This window comes from Triplophysa dalaica, chromosome 17 (assembly GCF_015846415.1).
Source record: "Triplophysa dalaica isolate WHDGS20190420 chromosome 17, ASM1584641v1, whole genome shotgun sequence".
Classification (NCBI taxonomy): Eukaryota; Metazoa; Chordata; class Actinopteri; order Cypriniformes; family Nemacheilidae; genus Triplophysa; species Triplophysa dalaica.
In genome coordinates, this window is record NC_079558.1 from 15,565,239 (window position 1) to 15,581,756 (window position 16,518).

At 36.8% G+C, this 16,518-nt stretch overlaps 2 protein-coding genes across 2 annotated transcripts; one reads left to right on the forward strand and one right to left on the reverse strand.

Moving 5' to 3' along the window:
• Positions 1 to 991: 991 nt before the first annotated feature.
• On the reverse strand, positions 992 to 4,479 carry sgca (sarcoglycan, alpha). Its single transcript, XM_056771708.1, has 9 exons — positions 4,426 to 4,479; positions 3,905 to 4,033; positions 3,430 to 3,584; positions 3,053 to 3,125; positions 2,753 to 2,951; positions 2,465 to 2,627; positions 1,652 to 1,860; positions 1,537 to 1,563; positions 992 to 1,450 (listed from the first exon to the last, which is right to left on the reverse strand). Exons 1-9 carry the CDS (start codon positions 4,460 to 4,462, stop codon positions 1,306 to 1,308), a joined length of 1,137 nt encoding a protein of 378 aa, XP_056627686.1. The 5' UTR covers positions 4,463 to 4,479; the 3' UTR covers positions 992 to 1,305.
• A 1,330-nt stretch (positions 4,480 to 5,809) lies between these two features.
• On the forward strand, positions 5,810 to 16,271 carry rfng (RFNG O-fucosylpeptide 3-beta-N-acetylglucosaminyltransferase). Its single transcript, XM_056771959.1, has 9 exons — positions 5,810 to 6,227; positions 8,849 to 9,375; positions 12,501 to 12,549; positions 12,709 to 12,811; positions 13,015 to 13,168; positions 13,959 to 14,044; positions 14,198 to 14,363; positions 15,157 to 15,242; positions 15,413 to 16,271. The coding sequence occupies exons 2-9, from the start codon at positions 8,938 to 8,940 to the stop codon at positions 15,477 to 15,479; spliced, it is 1,149 nt and encodes a 382-aa protein (XP_056627937.1). The 5' UTR covers positions 5,810 to 6,227; positions 8,849 to 8,937; the 3' UTR covers positions 15,480 to 16,271.
• Positions 16,272 to 16,518: the final 247 nt, after the last annotated feature.

Here is a 16,518-nt window from a genome sequence, read left to right on the forward strand (position 1 = left end):
GACAACAAACGTGCATTTGGGGGATGTTAGGGCAGTTTTTATTCTAGTATCACTAAGTAAAAAAACGAGTAAAAGTTATGAAAAGGTGCTACTTCCTCTATAAAGGTCCAGTCTGTGATATGTTTTAGAGAGAAACTAACTTTTTTACTGTCACTTGCAGGGCCTTTTTGGTGCTAAATGTCAACAGAATGTCTTGCTGTCAATGTGATGCATTTGCTCATATCAAAGTGTCAGAAGAGAGAGAAAGCGAGAAAATAGCTGGATTGGTTATTGTAGATTTGCACATAATCTGAAGGGTTAAGTGAATGGACTGATTGCCAGTTCGTTTCATTTCTAAGACCCCCGCTTTTCGTACAATTCCAAGGTCTCATTTCCCTGTACATGCCGCTTCCCCCTCATTTCAATTTAATTTTTCTCTCAAAATGAAATGCACATTGTTTTGTTCGTTTGTTTCTGTTTGATTTGTTTTTAGTGAAAGGTTTCTTGCAAACATGAAATGAGGCGGCAAAAAGAAATCCACAGATGAAATAGACCCTTAAAATGGTTCCAGCAAAGAATCTGTACTTATTTTGTACATGTATAGTATTTCGAGATGTTTTTAATTATTTTGGATGTTGAAATAAAGCATGTTTATGTGGTCACCTGGATATGTTATCTTCTTGCAATGGCCTCAATGCCTTTCTCCAACCAGAAATTAAACAACTTACTATGCTTTCACCCGACCACTCAATTTCTATTTTATTTTCAGAAGTTTGAGATGTCGATGTAAAAATGTGTTTTGAAATGTACGTTGATGACTGGGACAGAATTGTCTAATGTCTGGAAAACGGTTTCTAGATAATTCTGTTATATATAGTAGATTCTCATATATATATCACAAATGTATTTGTTCACTCTTTTTTGAAAAGAAACATTATTCAATCAATAGGTTAATATTTAAGAAAAAATATTTTCCATAAAGGGAATAATGGACACGTTTTGTATTACTGCCTTGCATAGACAACAAACATCCACATTTTTATTATGAGAACCCAAACCGAAATTCACTTTCGTAGTCCTGTTGAGCTGATATATCATTACGATTTATAACACAGCAAGAAAACATATTGACAAAAAGTGTTCTCTTTTGTCTTCCACACAAATAAGAAAAGCATACAGGTTTGGAGCAACATGTGTGCATAATGAAAAAAGGCACACACAGGTCTCCATAAGCACACAAAGCAACACATAATTGTGAACCTCAAAACAAAGAAAAGTCTCTTCAGGCTATTGTTTGACCTGCCTAGAAAAGTGTCAGATGTCAACTCAGCGTCCTGCCATTGTCTGCTCTGACATGATGAGGGGCTGTAAGCACTGACGAGGGCGATCCATAGTGGACCTATCACGTCCAGCCATTCTCCGCAATTCATTGAAGTTACCCTGGATGGTATGGTGATGATACAACTGGACACTGGAACATAAAAAATGCAAATATAAAAAATACAAAAAGATATACTGTTAAGTAAGTTAAACAATGATGCAGTACACCATACATACTCGGGGGTCGTGGTGTTTCGTTTTACACTGCAAACAACAAAGAGAAAGAGAACATGTTTAGCGCATGATCTGGAGATTTGAACACTATGTTATGAAATATGCGAATGTAACATACACTCCTTCTCTCCTGCAGCACATGACATATGCCAGGATGAGACAGAGGATCACAGCTATGATAAAGGGAATGATGATGGTGATGATGTAATCGGGGAAGAAGTCTCTTTCAGGTGGAGAATCTGGAGGGTTGAACTCTCCCCCCCACTCAAGGATGCCTGAACCCACAGTAGGGACCCGAGCAGGTGGAATTGGCTTGGACAGATCAAACTAAGGAAAGAAAGATGTTATCTACGGAGGGAGAGATTATACATGATGGGGAATGGGGTCACTTTTGCACATCACCTCTATACTGAATAAGCGCTGATACAAGATTGATTAAAGCAAACATGGAATCCGAAGGTCAATTTGTTTATATGTATCCTGAACATTTTCAAGGGAATGTAGTTCAGTGAATGCACAAAAGAGCAGCAATCTGTACATTTTTTGTAAAAAATACAAAACTGAAAAATCCTGATTTATAGCACTGAATTAGTATTTAGCGGCCACTAATGGTAATGTTGGGAATTGCAACCAACGGCTCACTCCACCCCTAGATAATGTATTTACAAAATGCGATCTGTAGGGCAGTTTGTCCGTTTAGGGCTACTGTAGAAACTACAATACGAATTCAATGGTAGGTCACACGTACAACACTAAGGGAATAAAAATATAACGCTTCATCATGCAAGGGCGATATACACCTCTAGGCTAACTATTACAAAGCACCATAACTAATATTAGTTATACAAAGTAAAAATGAACAGTCCCAATTTATTCTGCATTAGCGTGCTGCTGACACAGCAAAGCAAAGTTTAGTGATATTGGGCCTTACCAGGACAGTTTTGCACCAGGTTATGCAGTTGATCGGATTGAAGCATATCTTGCACTCTCCGGGCATCTTGCCTCCAGCTGCACACTGTCTCTCATGCTCCGGCGTCACAGTTTTCAGCATGCATTCAGAAAAAGACTTGTCTGAACCCAGTTTAACATACACGCTGATATGCACACAGCCACATACGTACACACAAAGACAAATGAACGCAAACATGTATGTGTGTATGTTATCATGTATGTATTAATAATAACAATAATCCTCTTTGAATTTGGTCTGTAGCCTCACCCCTCAAAATATCCTGGAAGAGGAAGTGGAACCCGACCGCCTCTGTCCAGAGCAGATGTAATGTTTACAAATTCCAGAACCTCTGTGTCCCAGAGTGTCTTGGTGTCTTTTATAATTTCATCTCGAGCATCAAGGGGCAGCACATTCTCAATATTTCTCAGCTCTAAGAAGAACTCAGCCTGGTATGGATGTTGCCTTCCTGTGAAAAAGTAAACCATGATAATATCATACAACCCAACATACTTAATGGCGAAATGTTGAATGGTTTATCCACATGTGTTTAGTATAGTGCAAATATACCTGCATGAACCACGTTTATTACCAGCCTCTCTTTAATCACGTCATCATAGCTTCTTCTGTTTGACACAAAAATCTAAGAGACAGTTCAACATAATAATGTTTAGATTAGATGATGTTTTATTAGACAATCAAAGTAAACCATATTATGACTAGATATTAGAAAGAAAAATCACAGATGCGATCTCTTTAATATCTTTAAGATTAACAGGAGAGTAAATGGAAATGTTTGCTTAAGTTTCCTGCATCTCAAATATTTTCCCAACCAGTTCTAAAACTCTCCAAATGATATGATGTCATCATAAAAGTGTTGGGTATTATGGATCAGAAAATTCAATAGATGCATTTTCACTGTTGTATCTGTGGTAATGTTACTGCACCTGTATAATGTTTCTGCCCTGGTCCTCTGGCAATGGTGTACCATAAAGAAAGCCATTACTATAGGGGTCCCTCTGGGTAAAGCGGAGCCACCGGGGCAGATCTGGAAATCTCTCTTTGTTGCATTTAAACACCAAGGGATCATTAAAGTCGCGGTCTGCAAGACAGAGCTAGATGGTTGATGTCAGTCTTAAAGGGATTCACTCAAAAAGGAAAATTCTGTCATCAAATACTCACCCTCAGGTTCATCCGAACCTGTATCAATTTCTTTGCTCTGCTGAACGCAAAGGAAGATACTTGCAAGAATGTCAGAAACCAATTGACTGCCATAGTAGGAAAAATAAATACTATAGAAGTCAATGGGGGGGTTAGATCTGTTTGGTTACTTACATTCTACCAGATATCTTCCTTTGTGTTTAGCAGAACGAAGAAATGTAAACAGGTGGAATGGTAAATGCTGAGCAAGTTGTGACATACCATAAACTTTATGAAACGGCTCAAATTCCCGCTGGTAACCTTCTCTCTGTAACTCGTAGACAAACAGCTTGCCAACAGTTGCTTCTGTGAACATGTCTGCCTGGCCCACCAACAAGCTGGTTAAAAAAACTGTGGAGAGAATGTTGATAAAGCAAAAATATACTTTTGTGAATAATCTCTGTCTATAAGCATGTTACTGATATATTAGTATTGCAACACTTATTTACTCTGTACTATTATCACATTACTGTACATAGGCTACTCCTATTGATGTTATATGCTGTTACATTTCGTTTTTAAATACATATTTACTGTAAGGTTTTGACAATTTAATGTCCCTTTATAAAATCTAACATTTATCAACTGATTCTACATAGTAGTGCTTGGATTTTCACCTCTGTATGTTTAACATATTGTGTAAAGTAACATCTTACAATGTACTCGTGTTTTGTATCTTCAGAATTTGAAATCATGGGAAAGAGGTCTTCCCATTCTAAGCCTTAAAAGAAAGATTTACTTGCCTGTTATTGCCAAAGCCCAGTTCTCTTTGTCTGCCATTTTGCTTGACAGGTCTGAGTGACAGAACCATGTGGTCAAGAAAGCAAAAAATCCCACCCCATCCTAAATACAGTGATGCTATTTTTACCCTACGTGTCAAGCTATAATTTCCCTTGTGGCCTGTGTGTGTTTGCTATATAAACTTAACAGTTACCTAGCTAGGTGGGTATCTGTAAATTCTTACAGATTCAGTCTTTGCATTTATAGCAGAATTAGATCCAAATCCAAACACTCATATACATTAACTTCTCAGACGTACCACCAGATGTCACAATTACCCCATAAATGGGGAAAAGGTTACGTTTACCTCCAATGTAAATCAGTCACATCCCCTTTGTTTATTGCGGATTCAGCAAGATTGCTTCAAAAGCAGCTTTAGATTTATGCTTTATACAACGATAAATGTTTCAGACCGTAGTCTATGTTGTAAACTTCAATAACTGCATGAACTCATCTACTGCACTGTAACTCTATTAACGGCATCTACTCATCTATTGCACCATAACTTCAATAACTGTATTAGTAACTCAGTAACTCTATTAACTGCATCTACTCATCTACTGCACTGTAACTTCAATAACTGCACTAACTCATCTACTGCACTGTAACTCTATTAACTGCATCTACTCATCTACTGCACTATAACTTCAATAACTGCACTAACTCATCTACTGCACTGTAACTCTATTAACTGCATCTACTCATCTACTGCACTATAACTTCAATAACTGCATTAACTCATCTACTGCACTGTAACCTTAATAACTGCATTAACTCATCTACTGCACTGTAACATTAATAACTTCGTTAACTCATCTTCTGCACTGTAACTTTAAAAGCAAATGTCTGTAATTAATGCACACTTAAGTCACTTGCACTATTGTATAGTCTAAATTGTTATCTGTTCATATCCACCTGTACATTAATGTTCACAGTATATATCCTTCTGTATATATTGTCCATAGCACATACCGACTGTCATATTGTTATAGAACATTTGTATAGTATTTCCCTAATATTGTATTCTGTATTTATTCACACTGTATATCCTGCCCTTGCTAATTGCACTTCTGGTTAGACCTAAACTGCATTTCGTTACACTGTACTTGTATATGTGTAATGACAATAAAGTTGAATCTAAAAAAAAATCTAAAAATAAAAGTATAACTATTATAACTAGCATCACATTACCCTCCAAACAGTTGTTTATTTTTATGTATAGGCCTATTTAATTTTATTTGAAAGGTTTGAACAACTTTGTGCGAAAGGGCCGCAGTGTCACATCACTTCCGGCAGACGGCGCTGATGTTCAACGCATACGCCTTTAGCCTCGAGAAGAAAGGACAATGTACGGAAACATCGCCAATGTTAATGGGGCGCTACGGTCAGAGAGCTTTAAAACAACACAAGAGTCCCGTGATGATCCATAGTTCAGCGGTAGAATCTGTTTAGTTGGTGCGGTTGCGTCATCTAACTTTACAATAAATACGCCGAAGGAGCCAGACTAGTTAAAACTCGCGCTTCGGAAAGCATTAGGCTACGAAGTCAGCGAGAACAATAAGGATATATGGATAGAGATCACGCAGATTTATTGTCGACGAGAGGGAAAACAAAGCACAGAGTTCACCAGCCAAGTGTTACATTCACATTGTTGGTATAAAGTAGTTTTAGCATAACCTGATCTTCGCTTTGATGGTTTCATTTGTTTAAATGGCCCGAGGATGACGAGCGCATACAGACACGTCTAGACATCTGATAACTCTCGGTAAGAAACTTTCATTCTTATATCGCAGTTGTTGACACTCATTTGACTTTAAAAACACGGCTCATTGTACTTTTATGTCGCTCTTTACTGATTGTGTAAACTTGTGTGTTTGGTAAGTAACACACACATAGCAGGAGAAACAGGTTTTTTTATTTAACGTTTATATGGTTGTAACGTTAGCATATAAATCCAGCAGCATTATTGCACGTTTTTGGTCATCACGTAGACTTGTGTGGAATAGACTTTTGAGATGTGTAAAGTTGAGTTTTGTTCATATCCAGGTAATAATTCCATTTGACATTAGATGCTCTTTCAAAAGTTTTACTATTGTTATTCTGTGGGGGGTTACACGGTACCGTGGTAATGATGGCATGTTTTTTGGCCTTGGTGCCAGATTCTTAACAACGTTGACATTTCATAGACATGCATACTTTTGTTCTGTAGTATGGTAAACGTTATATTATAAAATATATAAAAATAAATCGTATCATGATTACATGTCCCATGGTATCCCCGGAGTAATTCCCCTATTTTAGTTTGGGAATAATAGTCTGTAGAACTTTATTGTGTTTTTTTAAGTTCTGTTTCTTTTTATTGAGAAGAAGTGTGGCAACTTCACTCACATTTAGTAGAGTTGTCTGCTGGGCATACATATGAATGTTATTTCAAGCTTCAACATCTGTGAGCAGTTTAGGTATCATTTCAAATCTGAAAATAGAAGACAGGAAATGATTCACATTGATGGCTAAGGCTTTTATTATGTTTGAAAGGTACAGCTGGTGCCAAATGAAACTCAACTCATGTGTTTTCATTGGATTGCACTGTGAGGGAATGAAATAAAATGGATTTGAATATTAAATTGACTAGTTTACTAAAAAATAAAATAAAACTTCATTAAGTGGCTTCTAATATGGATCTTTCCTGGAACACAACTTGGTTTTTGCTGTTTGGTCTTTTCTGTGTAACTACAATAAATACAACTTGAGCTTAGAGCATTTAAAAATGACACTGAAACGCAACAAAAGTAATTTGTGTGACTTATGCAAGTTGTTTTATGACAAGGTACGGTGTGTGATTTATAATGAGAACGTAATCTACAACATTAGATAGAAGAGAGAACTGGAGAATCACTGGAATCAGAACCACATCAGGCTAATTCAGGATAGAAGCATTCTAAACAGTTTATAAACCGCTTTAAGAAATGCATTGAAAAGGTCAAACCAAAGGTCCGGTCATTACTTCTGTTATGCACTTTAAAGAACACTTCAAGTATAAGTAGAACCGATGTGAAGATTGTCTATGACTAACAATGTTAGTCTGGTTCTCATATAAAGCTATAGGAAATATTTTGACATTATTTCCCAATAATTGAAATTATATATACATTTTTATATTTTACATAGTTTTTAATATGCATGTATGTTTATAAATACAAAATTAATCTGCGCAGTAGAACACAGACACATATTTTATCACCACAAACTTTTATTTTGGATGCGGTTAATTGCGATTTATCGTTTGACAGCCCTACTAAAATCTAGCAGTCATGTGATGCATTTCCGTTGGGGATTCTCACAAAATCTTTGTTTCAAGATGTCAAACATGATTTTCTAACAAACACTCATCAACAAATTTCCTTGCATTCATTAAACAAATAATAATTAAAGACATGTTTAAAAACATTCATTTCAAAACTTTTACTGACCGATAACATTTTTACTAAATAGCCATAAAAATTCTCATTACCAGAACGATTTAAAACTGTAAATCCCATAACATGTTTTTAAAAAACATTTTTTATGAATCATACACAATTAATCATACAAATATATATTTTTTAAAAATTATGCATGTAACTTTTTTCAAATGCAGAAAACTACTTGTATCGGTAATGAGCATGAAAAATAACGTGTATGCAACATGACAAGAAAATAAGAAGTCTGTTAATCTGTTAGCCATTTAAAAGGTATTGATACTGATAGATGTGAATCTTCACATAGAATCAAACTTAATGTAAAAATAATTGTGTTTGTGGAAACAGATATTAGAATATCAGTCATGGGCACTTTTCCCACCACTATTTCTTGATTTGATCTAATAGAACATTTAATTGTTTTTGAGAATGTTTAAATTCTACTTTAATGTTTAAATCACAACAATATATATCAAAAGTATATGCAATTTTAGCATCTTCATATGGTAGACACCCTTCGCCTAGAATCTGCCAAAAATGTACTCATGCATTTTATCATCTAGGTTCTTAATGTCTGAATGAACACAAAATATTTATCTCCATATTCATATTTTTCTCCACATAACATATTTATTGCAATATTTAAAATGACAAATGATGACTTGGAAACATGCCATAAGCATGAGATGGGACTAAAAATCCCTTTTGTAAAATTAACTAATTGCATCCGATGGACCTTGCCAAGTTGGACCTTCCAAAGGTAACATCTATTATTTTTCTAACATTCTCTATGTAAGTCCTGGAAAACCTATCGTTTCATACAGTCGTGCGACCACGATAATGTTGAGACAATTTTGCAAATTGCAAAAACACTATATAGATAGCATTGTTACATTCCTATGATTTTTGTGTGGTTTTGCTTACGCAGGGTTGTCAGGGTTGATGCAGTGAAGATGGGAGCTATTGTGGAGTGTCAGGCAGGCGCGGGCGGTGGAGCTGGCGTTAAGTAAAGGAAGAATGCACTTATCCCATGTTGGAACCAACAAAATCTGCTTCCTGCTCTCTGTGGTGTTCTGTGGCCTGCTAGTGCTCCTGATACCCTCACTGCAACCCCCACAGCGCCAAGGGGATCTGCCCCAACCCCGGCCCCATGCCAAGCCCACTAGAGCCGGGCACATACATGACCTCCAAAGAAACCCCAGCTCAGCTGGACATCAGAGAAATGATGATGCCAGGGAGGACAGTTTCACCCACCCATATGCTTTCAGGGACCGATCCAAAGACTTGCAGAAGGTGTTAGAAAGGGACGCTGCGCATGCCAACTCCCCCAGGTCCCGTTCCAAAGACTCTTTGGATTTAAGAGACATTTTTATTGCTGTCAAGACAACAAGGAAATATCACAAGTCCAGGTTACAGCTTCTGGCCCAGACCTGGGTGTCCAAAGCAAAAGAACAGGTAATATTGTGTCCAAGCAATATATTTTTATACACTTATAGAGTTTTACAACAGCACAGTCAGCTATGTTGAGAATATATCACTTCGACTTAAGGTATAATATTTAAAGCAGATTATTTAGCTGAATGTCTAAACTGAAAGACGCAATTTTCCTCTTGAATTGAACAACAAAATGGAATTCTTTCAATACACTTTTATTATGCGCATCCTGATTTGTGTGTGCTAACCGTCTTTTATCATGAAGATCCTTTCACTTGAACATTGGCACGCTTTAAAAGTGTTAATATACACAAGGGTCAGCGTAAAGGAGGAAGTGCGGTAGCTGCTTTCTGGCAGTGTGCCTGGTGCTTTTAGGAGAGTGGGTGGTTTGAGGGGGGTCTTGTCTTGATACCCCCTAAACCCCCTAGGAGGAAGTTCCTCTGCAACCTGAGATCCACAGGCACAAGACGGCGTGTGTTGGCTTTCATCCAATGCATTTTCTTGACTGCCAAAGGCGTCAGGCAAGTAGGCAGGCCCCTTCCTGTGGCCTCTCCCAGAATGCTGAGTGGGGCCCAAGGGAACCCCAAGATTGACTTAACCTGTGTAGCAGTGTAAGAGCTATTGTTGTTTAAACATAGCACACCATTGAGAAGTTTCCAGCTTTAACTTTTTCATTCATAAAGCCAGATATTGAACCTAAGCATATGAAAAAACTTATGCTTTAGGAACCATTGTATGCAAGGGGAATTCTTTCGCAATAAGGTTTTTTGAATGTTCAAACTGCATCAAACGCAAATCGACTAGGAATGTTGTCCTGGGCCCTGTGATAAGGCCCACTAAGGACCTCTTGGTACAGTCCAATTAATGGCCCCAGTGAAAGGGAGGCCCACCCAAATAATCTGACGCCCAGGATTTAAGTAAACTATACAAAGGTCTAGAACCTTTAAATTTAAAATAAAGCAAAACATTGACACTTTCAAAGAGGCTTTGTTTGGTTTAGTTTTCCAAAGAGCAAAATGTACACTGTCTAAATGCACAAGATCTTAAATTCTCTCCAGTTCCAGTGCTCTAACCTTGTAGCAGTAGTGAAACTGTTAGGGAGAAACATTTAGGCAGAACAGGCTTCTAGAAAATGAATGCAAGGCCAAATATGCAAGATTAGACTATACAAACGTACTGTATTAGTGTATGGCTGTAAACGCTATTTTGTGCACTCTCTGTTGGTTTTCCTCTTGAACGTGGGACTGCTCAAACATGCTGTTTGCCAGCAACATCACTGAGTTAGGTAATCTTGGCTCAAAAGATTGTGTTTTTCTTCTTTCAACTATGCTCCCTCCGATGGTTTATGCCCTTCTGGCACTTCTTTCAAAATGGCTGCTGCTTTCATAATGGATATGAACGTCAGGCATTTACATTTACGCATTTGGCAGACGCTTTTATCCAAAGCGACTTACATTGCATTATCCTATACTTTTAACATGGGTATCTGCAATCCCCTGGGATTCTAAAGGAAAGCTGTATTTTTTACGCATTTGACAGATGCCCATCCACACCTTACAGTGCATTCATACATTTGATCAGTTTGTATGCTCCCTGGGAATCGAACAAGTCCGAGCTGTTCAAACTAGCTTTATGAAGGGCTTATTCAACTTTTTAGTCCATTAAACTCCAACAGCTGTTATCAGCTCATGTTTGTTTAAAAGTGAAGTGTGTTGTTTTTGATGTTCTTTCTTTTATCCTAGCTTAACCTGCAGAGACAAATAGCCTATAAAATATAAAGCCCTGCTTATTTTTTAGTCCCTGTTTACACGATAACGATGTAGTCCAAAAAGGTCAAATGATTTTCCTTTTTTAAGTTTCATGTACACACAAAAGCATTGTCAGTACGAGTGCTTTTAAATACACTATGTTTATGTATATGTGTGTGTTTAGAGTCTGGTGAATGTAAAGAATGTGGTTATGCTGGTCATGGTGGTGCAGTGTATCAGATATTTGTATCTGAAGAATTGTTAATAAGCATGTCACATAGCACAAACACACAGTCCAGGAGGCCGTTGTTATTGTTTTGGGAGTATTTGGCATGCCTTCAGACTGAACACGTCATACGCATGGTCATGACTTCACAGTTAACAGGGAGACAACAGCAGCATCATTTTGAAAAACTTGCACTACAAAATCCGTTTTCAAAAGTTAGGTTTTCAGTCCACTAAAATGTTTTTGTGTGAACCAACAACCAAAACGCATAGTTTTTTAGTTGAAAACCGTATTGTGTAAATGTCCCTTAAGGTCAACACACTGTGGTATTTTAGGGGGCTTTTTTGACCAATGTAAGAACAGAAATATAAGAAATTAGTGAAACTAGTTTTAGTGGTGTTTTCAAAGGTAAAGTACTAATTTTAATCATGCTTATACTCCGTATTAAAGGGATAGCTCAACCAAAAATGAAAATTCTGTCATAATTTAATCATCCTCAGATTGTTCCAAACCCGTATAAATTTCTTTGTTCTGTTGAACACAATAACAGATGTTTGAAAGACTGTCACTTACCAGACAAATGTCTTCCCCCATTTACTGGCGTAGTAGCGATAATAAATACAATGTGAGTCAATGGGAGATGAGATCTGTTTGGTTATTGACATTCTTCCAAATATCTTCCTTTTTCTTTGAGGCTATTTTGTAAATGGACTTTTGTCCAGTGGAGAAAAATAGACTTATATTTACAGTGGGACCTGAGCCATATCAATTGACTTGTTTTTTAGCACATGGTTGACTTTGTTATGGTTTCTTTTTCCACTTCGGTTGTTTAGAAAAAAATCCACAGTTTACCTTTGCAACAAAAAATTATCAATCGTCACATTTGTACAATGTTGGGTAAGTTACTCTGAAAAAGAAAATGAATTACTAGTTACTAATTACATATTCAATGGTGTAATTAGATTACTGTACAAATGACTTTCTCCAAAAATTATTTAATTACTTTTTACAAATTTCTTTCTATATATTCTATTTCTTTTATATATGTCTCTTGTAATACAAGACTTGATAGCTTTAGGAAGTAATTGCTGAATATTTGTTATCTGTTTTTTCTGAACACAATGTTATCTGGTAGCAGTAAACGTTGACTGGTTTCTCTTTTTATCCCCCAGACGTTTATATTTACTGATGGGAAGGATAAGGAGCTCAGGCTGAAAACAGGTAACACACTGACTTTCTGGTAGATGTAAGAAAAGGTTTCACGTGGCGTGAATGTTGGAAGCACATTAGACAAATAAAACAATTCCTGCTTTTATTATGTCATAGCTTGTGTCATTAGACAATCAGAAAATCATTGACATGCTGATCTGTCTCCTCAAGGGCTTAATATCATCAACACCAACTGTTCTGCGGCACACACTCGCCAAGCCCTGTGCTGTAAGATGTCTGTGGAATATGACAAGTTCATCGAGTCACAGAAAAAGTTGAGTCCTCAAGCCATATCTGTCACGTCAATTTTATTTCTATATACACAATGCATTTTTGCAATAAACCGGTAGAGAGAACAAGTTTGTCAATGTATGTCAGCAGTTTCCCAATAAACAAGCTGAAATCTTGGCTTTTGCCCTTTATTTTAGAAGTTGTTTTATTAGCTTGTCTTTCTTACTCTGTGTGCTGTATTTATAGGTGGTTCTGTCATGTGGACGATGATAATTATGTCATCCTGCCTGGTTTGCTGGAGCTACTCTCCTCCTACTCACACACACAGGACGTGTACCTGGGCAGACCCAGTCTGGACCACCCAATAGAGGCAGCTGAGAGGGTCAAGAGCGATGGATCGGTAAGATTCCTGTGTCCTTTGATACAGAATATATGGTAGTATATGGGTATGATTCAGGAGGAGTATAACAGGGCAGTTTTAACTGATAGCACTGATATTAAACTCATGATAACTATGGAATAGCGTTTATTTACCTGTATTTGTATATAATGTTGGGGTTAAAAGTAAGTTTAACATCAAAGTAGCCACCCTTTGCTTTTAAAGGGATACTTCACCCAAAAATGAAAATTCTGTCATCATTTACTCGCCTTCGATTTGTTCCAAATGTGTATACATTTCTTTGTTCTACTGAACACAGAGAAAGATATTTGGATTAATGCTCATAACCAAACAGATCTCAACCCCAATTGACTCTCATAGTTGGAAAAAAAACAATGGTAGTCAAAACTGGTCCAGAACTGTTTGCTGTCCTAACTTCTCAAAAATGTCTTCTTTTGTGTTCAACAGAACAAAACAATTATGAAGTCATTTTTCCTACTATGGGAGTCAATGGGTGTTGAGATATGTTTGGTTATAAGCACTATACCAAATATCTTTCTCTGTGTGTCTTCTGATGACCGAATTTTCATTTTGGGGTGAAATATAACTTTAAGTACTGATGAAGTTCTGTACGGTTCAGTTTACACATGCATTTATGCTATCAAAAGATTTCAGGAAAACTTCTGGTAATAATAGGAGAATTGGTTGTTCTAAGTTTAACTTATTCAATCATCATTTTGTTACCTGTCTAACCAGTGTAAGTTTCTTATATTATTTTGTCAGATCTTATAATCTTGTTTATGTTCTGCAGGTGTCAGTTAAGTTCTGGTTTGCTACTGGAGGAGCCGGCTTCTGTATCAGCAGAGGTTTAGCACTCAAAATGAGTCCATGGGCAAGGTAAAATAAGACTCAAAAGAACACACTTTGCAAAGTGAGCGTGTCTGCATGTACAGTTCTATGCTGGTTATGCTTTAAAAACTTTTTATGTGCAGCTAAATGCAATTAACTTCTTGGTGTTCATTGTTATTTGAATCTTTGATTCTGATACAGCCTTGGAAACTTCATTACGACTGCAGAAAAGATTCGTCTCCCAGATGACTGTACGATAGGTTACATCATTGAGGCTTTGCTTGAAGTTCCTCTGACACACACAGGCCTCTTCCACTCACACCTGGAAAATCTCCAGAGACTTCCCACAAACAACATTCTCAAACAGGTTAGAAAACTGAGTGGTCCTTTGGGTAGAAGACAGGAAAAGGTTTTCAACTGTCGCCAGTATATTTCAGTTGCATGTGTGTTTTCTATACCAGTTGAAAATGTTAATGTGTGGCACCGTGGTTGAAAAAACAAACCTTTTCTTCCTTTCTTTGAACAGTATTGTAGTACAGGAGGATTTTGCTTTAATCCCAGACTGCTCCAACTCACCTAATTTTTTTCCTATATGTGTAACTATATATGGTGTGAAAAAGTATTTGCTCCCTTCCGGAAGTTTTTTTTGCATATTTTTCATGCTTAAATGATTCAGATCGTCAACTAATTTATTATTACTCAAAGAAAACAAGAGTAAATACAAAATGCAGTTTTTAAATGATGGCTTTATTTATTAACGGAAAAAAAACAATCCAAACATTACTGACCCAATGTGAAAAAGTAATTCCATTAAAAGATCCAATATCCACAAATGGAGAAAGCATGTGATGAACCGTCCCAGGAAATGTTTGGATTGTTGTTTCCCTTAATAAATAAAACCATCATTTAAAAACAGCATTTTGTATTGACCCTGGTTTTCTTTGTCTAATATAAAAATTTGTTTGATGCTCTGGATCTTTGAAGCATGATAAATATGCAAAAAAAAACAGGAAGGGGCAGATACTTTTTCACACCACTGTATACCACTTGGATAATACCTGCCTATTTCAATCCCATGATGCCTTGTATAATTGAGATCTATTAAAGCTCTTTTAACCCAGCAAATCTGTTGTATTGTCTGTTTTGACGTTCAAATATAGGTGACCCTCAGTTATGGTGGATTCCAGAACAGACAGAACGTGGTCAGTGTTGGAGGAGCTTTCTCATTGGCTGATGATCCATCACGGTATACATTCACACACACTAGCAGATGCTTGCATCCCTCATTGTAATAATGAAAAAAAAACTTTCAAATGTGCAAAATAGTGTTTGCAGTAGAAGTCTCAGACAATACTGTAGAATCAAATCGGAAGGTTTTCATTACTGGTTTTCATCAAGTATCCATGATCTCTCCAGGTTTAAAACGGTTCACTGCCTACTCTACCCAGACACTGACTGGTGCCCACGCAAGACTCATCACTGACCTCTGGGACTCAATCTTTCCACAAATCTCTTTATGCCAACTCTATGTGAATAACTGAGGTGGTTGGCGGTGTGTAACAGGAGTTCAATACCGTTTAATGTTGCCTTCACATGTTCAGGTCTCAAAAGCTGGGTTCAGTTAGTTTTTGTTTGGTACTTTGTTTTTATGTTTCTATGGTGAAATAGGGTGTTTAATTTATTTGAGCAGTAGTTTTCCTTCAATATGTTTTGGAAAATGAGAATGACCTATTTTTAGTCCCTGCAGTGGGTTTTGATGAAGCGTATATCATATCTGTGTGTCAAAGATGATCTCTTAAAGAAAAACAGTATTGATTCAGTATTGAGTGCAGTCAGAAAATCACGCAGACCAAAAAACAAACCTGACATGCTAATTTATTTGTTGTTTACCATGTTTTTAATGCATGTTTACTTTTATAATACTATTTCATTCAAAAAGTGTATAAGGTGAAGAGAAACATGACTTTCCAGAGTCTTTTGATCAGTGTTCAAATTTCTTTGCTTTCTGGTACTATTATCTTATTTTTGCACAAACATGTTTCTCACTGCAGGCCAGTGGTTTGCATAAACATACCAAAACTACACTTCGGTTTTACTTAAACATTTTGTTAATGTGACAGCTTTGCTTTGCTGGATATTTGCACTCTCCTAACACTGCCAAACGTTTGTGGAGATGATTGTCAAATTGTTTGCCTCTCTGTTGTGCTTTTTTTAATCTCATGTACTGAAAATGCTGCAATGTATGGATTTCATTTTAATAAATATTTATGATGCATATGCTGCTTCATTTAAACATCTTAGATTGTATCCGCTGGAAAAATGTGCAAGCAAGCATTTGTTAGCTGGTGGTTCAGTAAATGACGTAATGTGTTATGTTTTCTTGGAACTGCAATGTATTGTTTTCCATTCTTAAAGATACAGAGGTGTGACGAATTCACGTTTTCTTTATATGAACTTTATTCACTGTGACAACCTGATATTGAAATTAAGATATGTAGGTTACAAAACCCACGTCAGCACCA

Excerpts from the sequence above, each read along its gene's own strand:
- sgca (XM_056771708.1), bottom strand. The coding sequence starts at position 4,462 with ATGGCAGACAAAGAGAACTGGGCTTTGGCAATAACAG. Across the intron at positions 3,126-3,429 it reads AGGGCAGAAACATTATACAG|ATTTTTGTGTCAAACAGAAG; the intron begins GTGCAGTAACAT and ends ACTGTCTCTTAG. Across the intron at positions 1,451-1,536 it reads CGAAACACCACGACCCCCGA|TGTCCAGTTGTATCATCACC; the intron begins GTATGTATGGTG and ends TTTATGTTCCAG.
- rfng (XM_056771959.1), top strand. The coding sequence starts at position 8,938 with ATGCACTTATCCCATGTTGGAACCAACAAAATCTGCTTCCTGCTCTCT. Across the intron at positions 9,376-12,500 it reads TGTCCAAAGCAAAAGAACAG|ACGTTTATATTTACTGATGG; the intron begins GTAATATTGTGT and ends TTTATCCCCCAG. Across the intron at positions 13,169-13,958 it reads GGGTCAAGAGCGATGGATCG|GTGTCAGTTAAGTTCTGGTT; the intron begins GTAAGATTCCTG and ends TATGTTCTGCAG.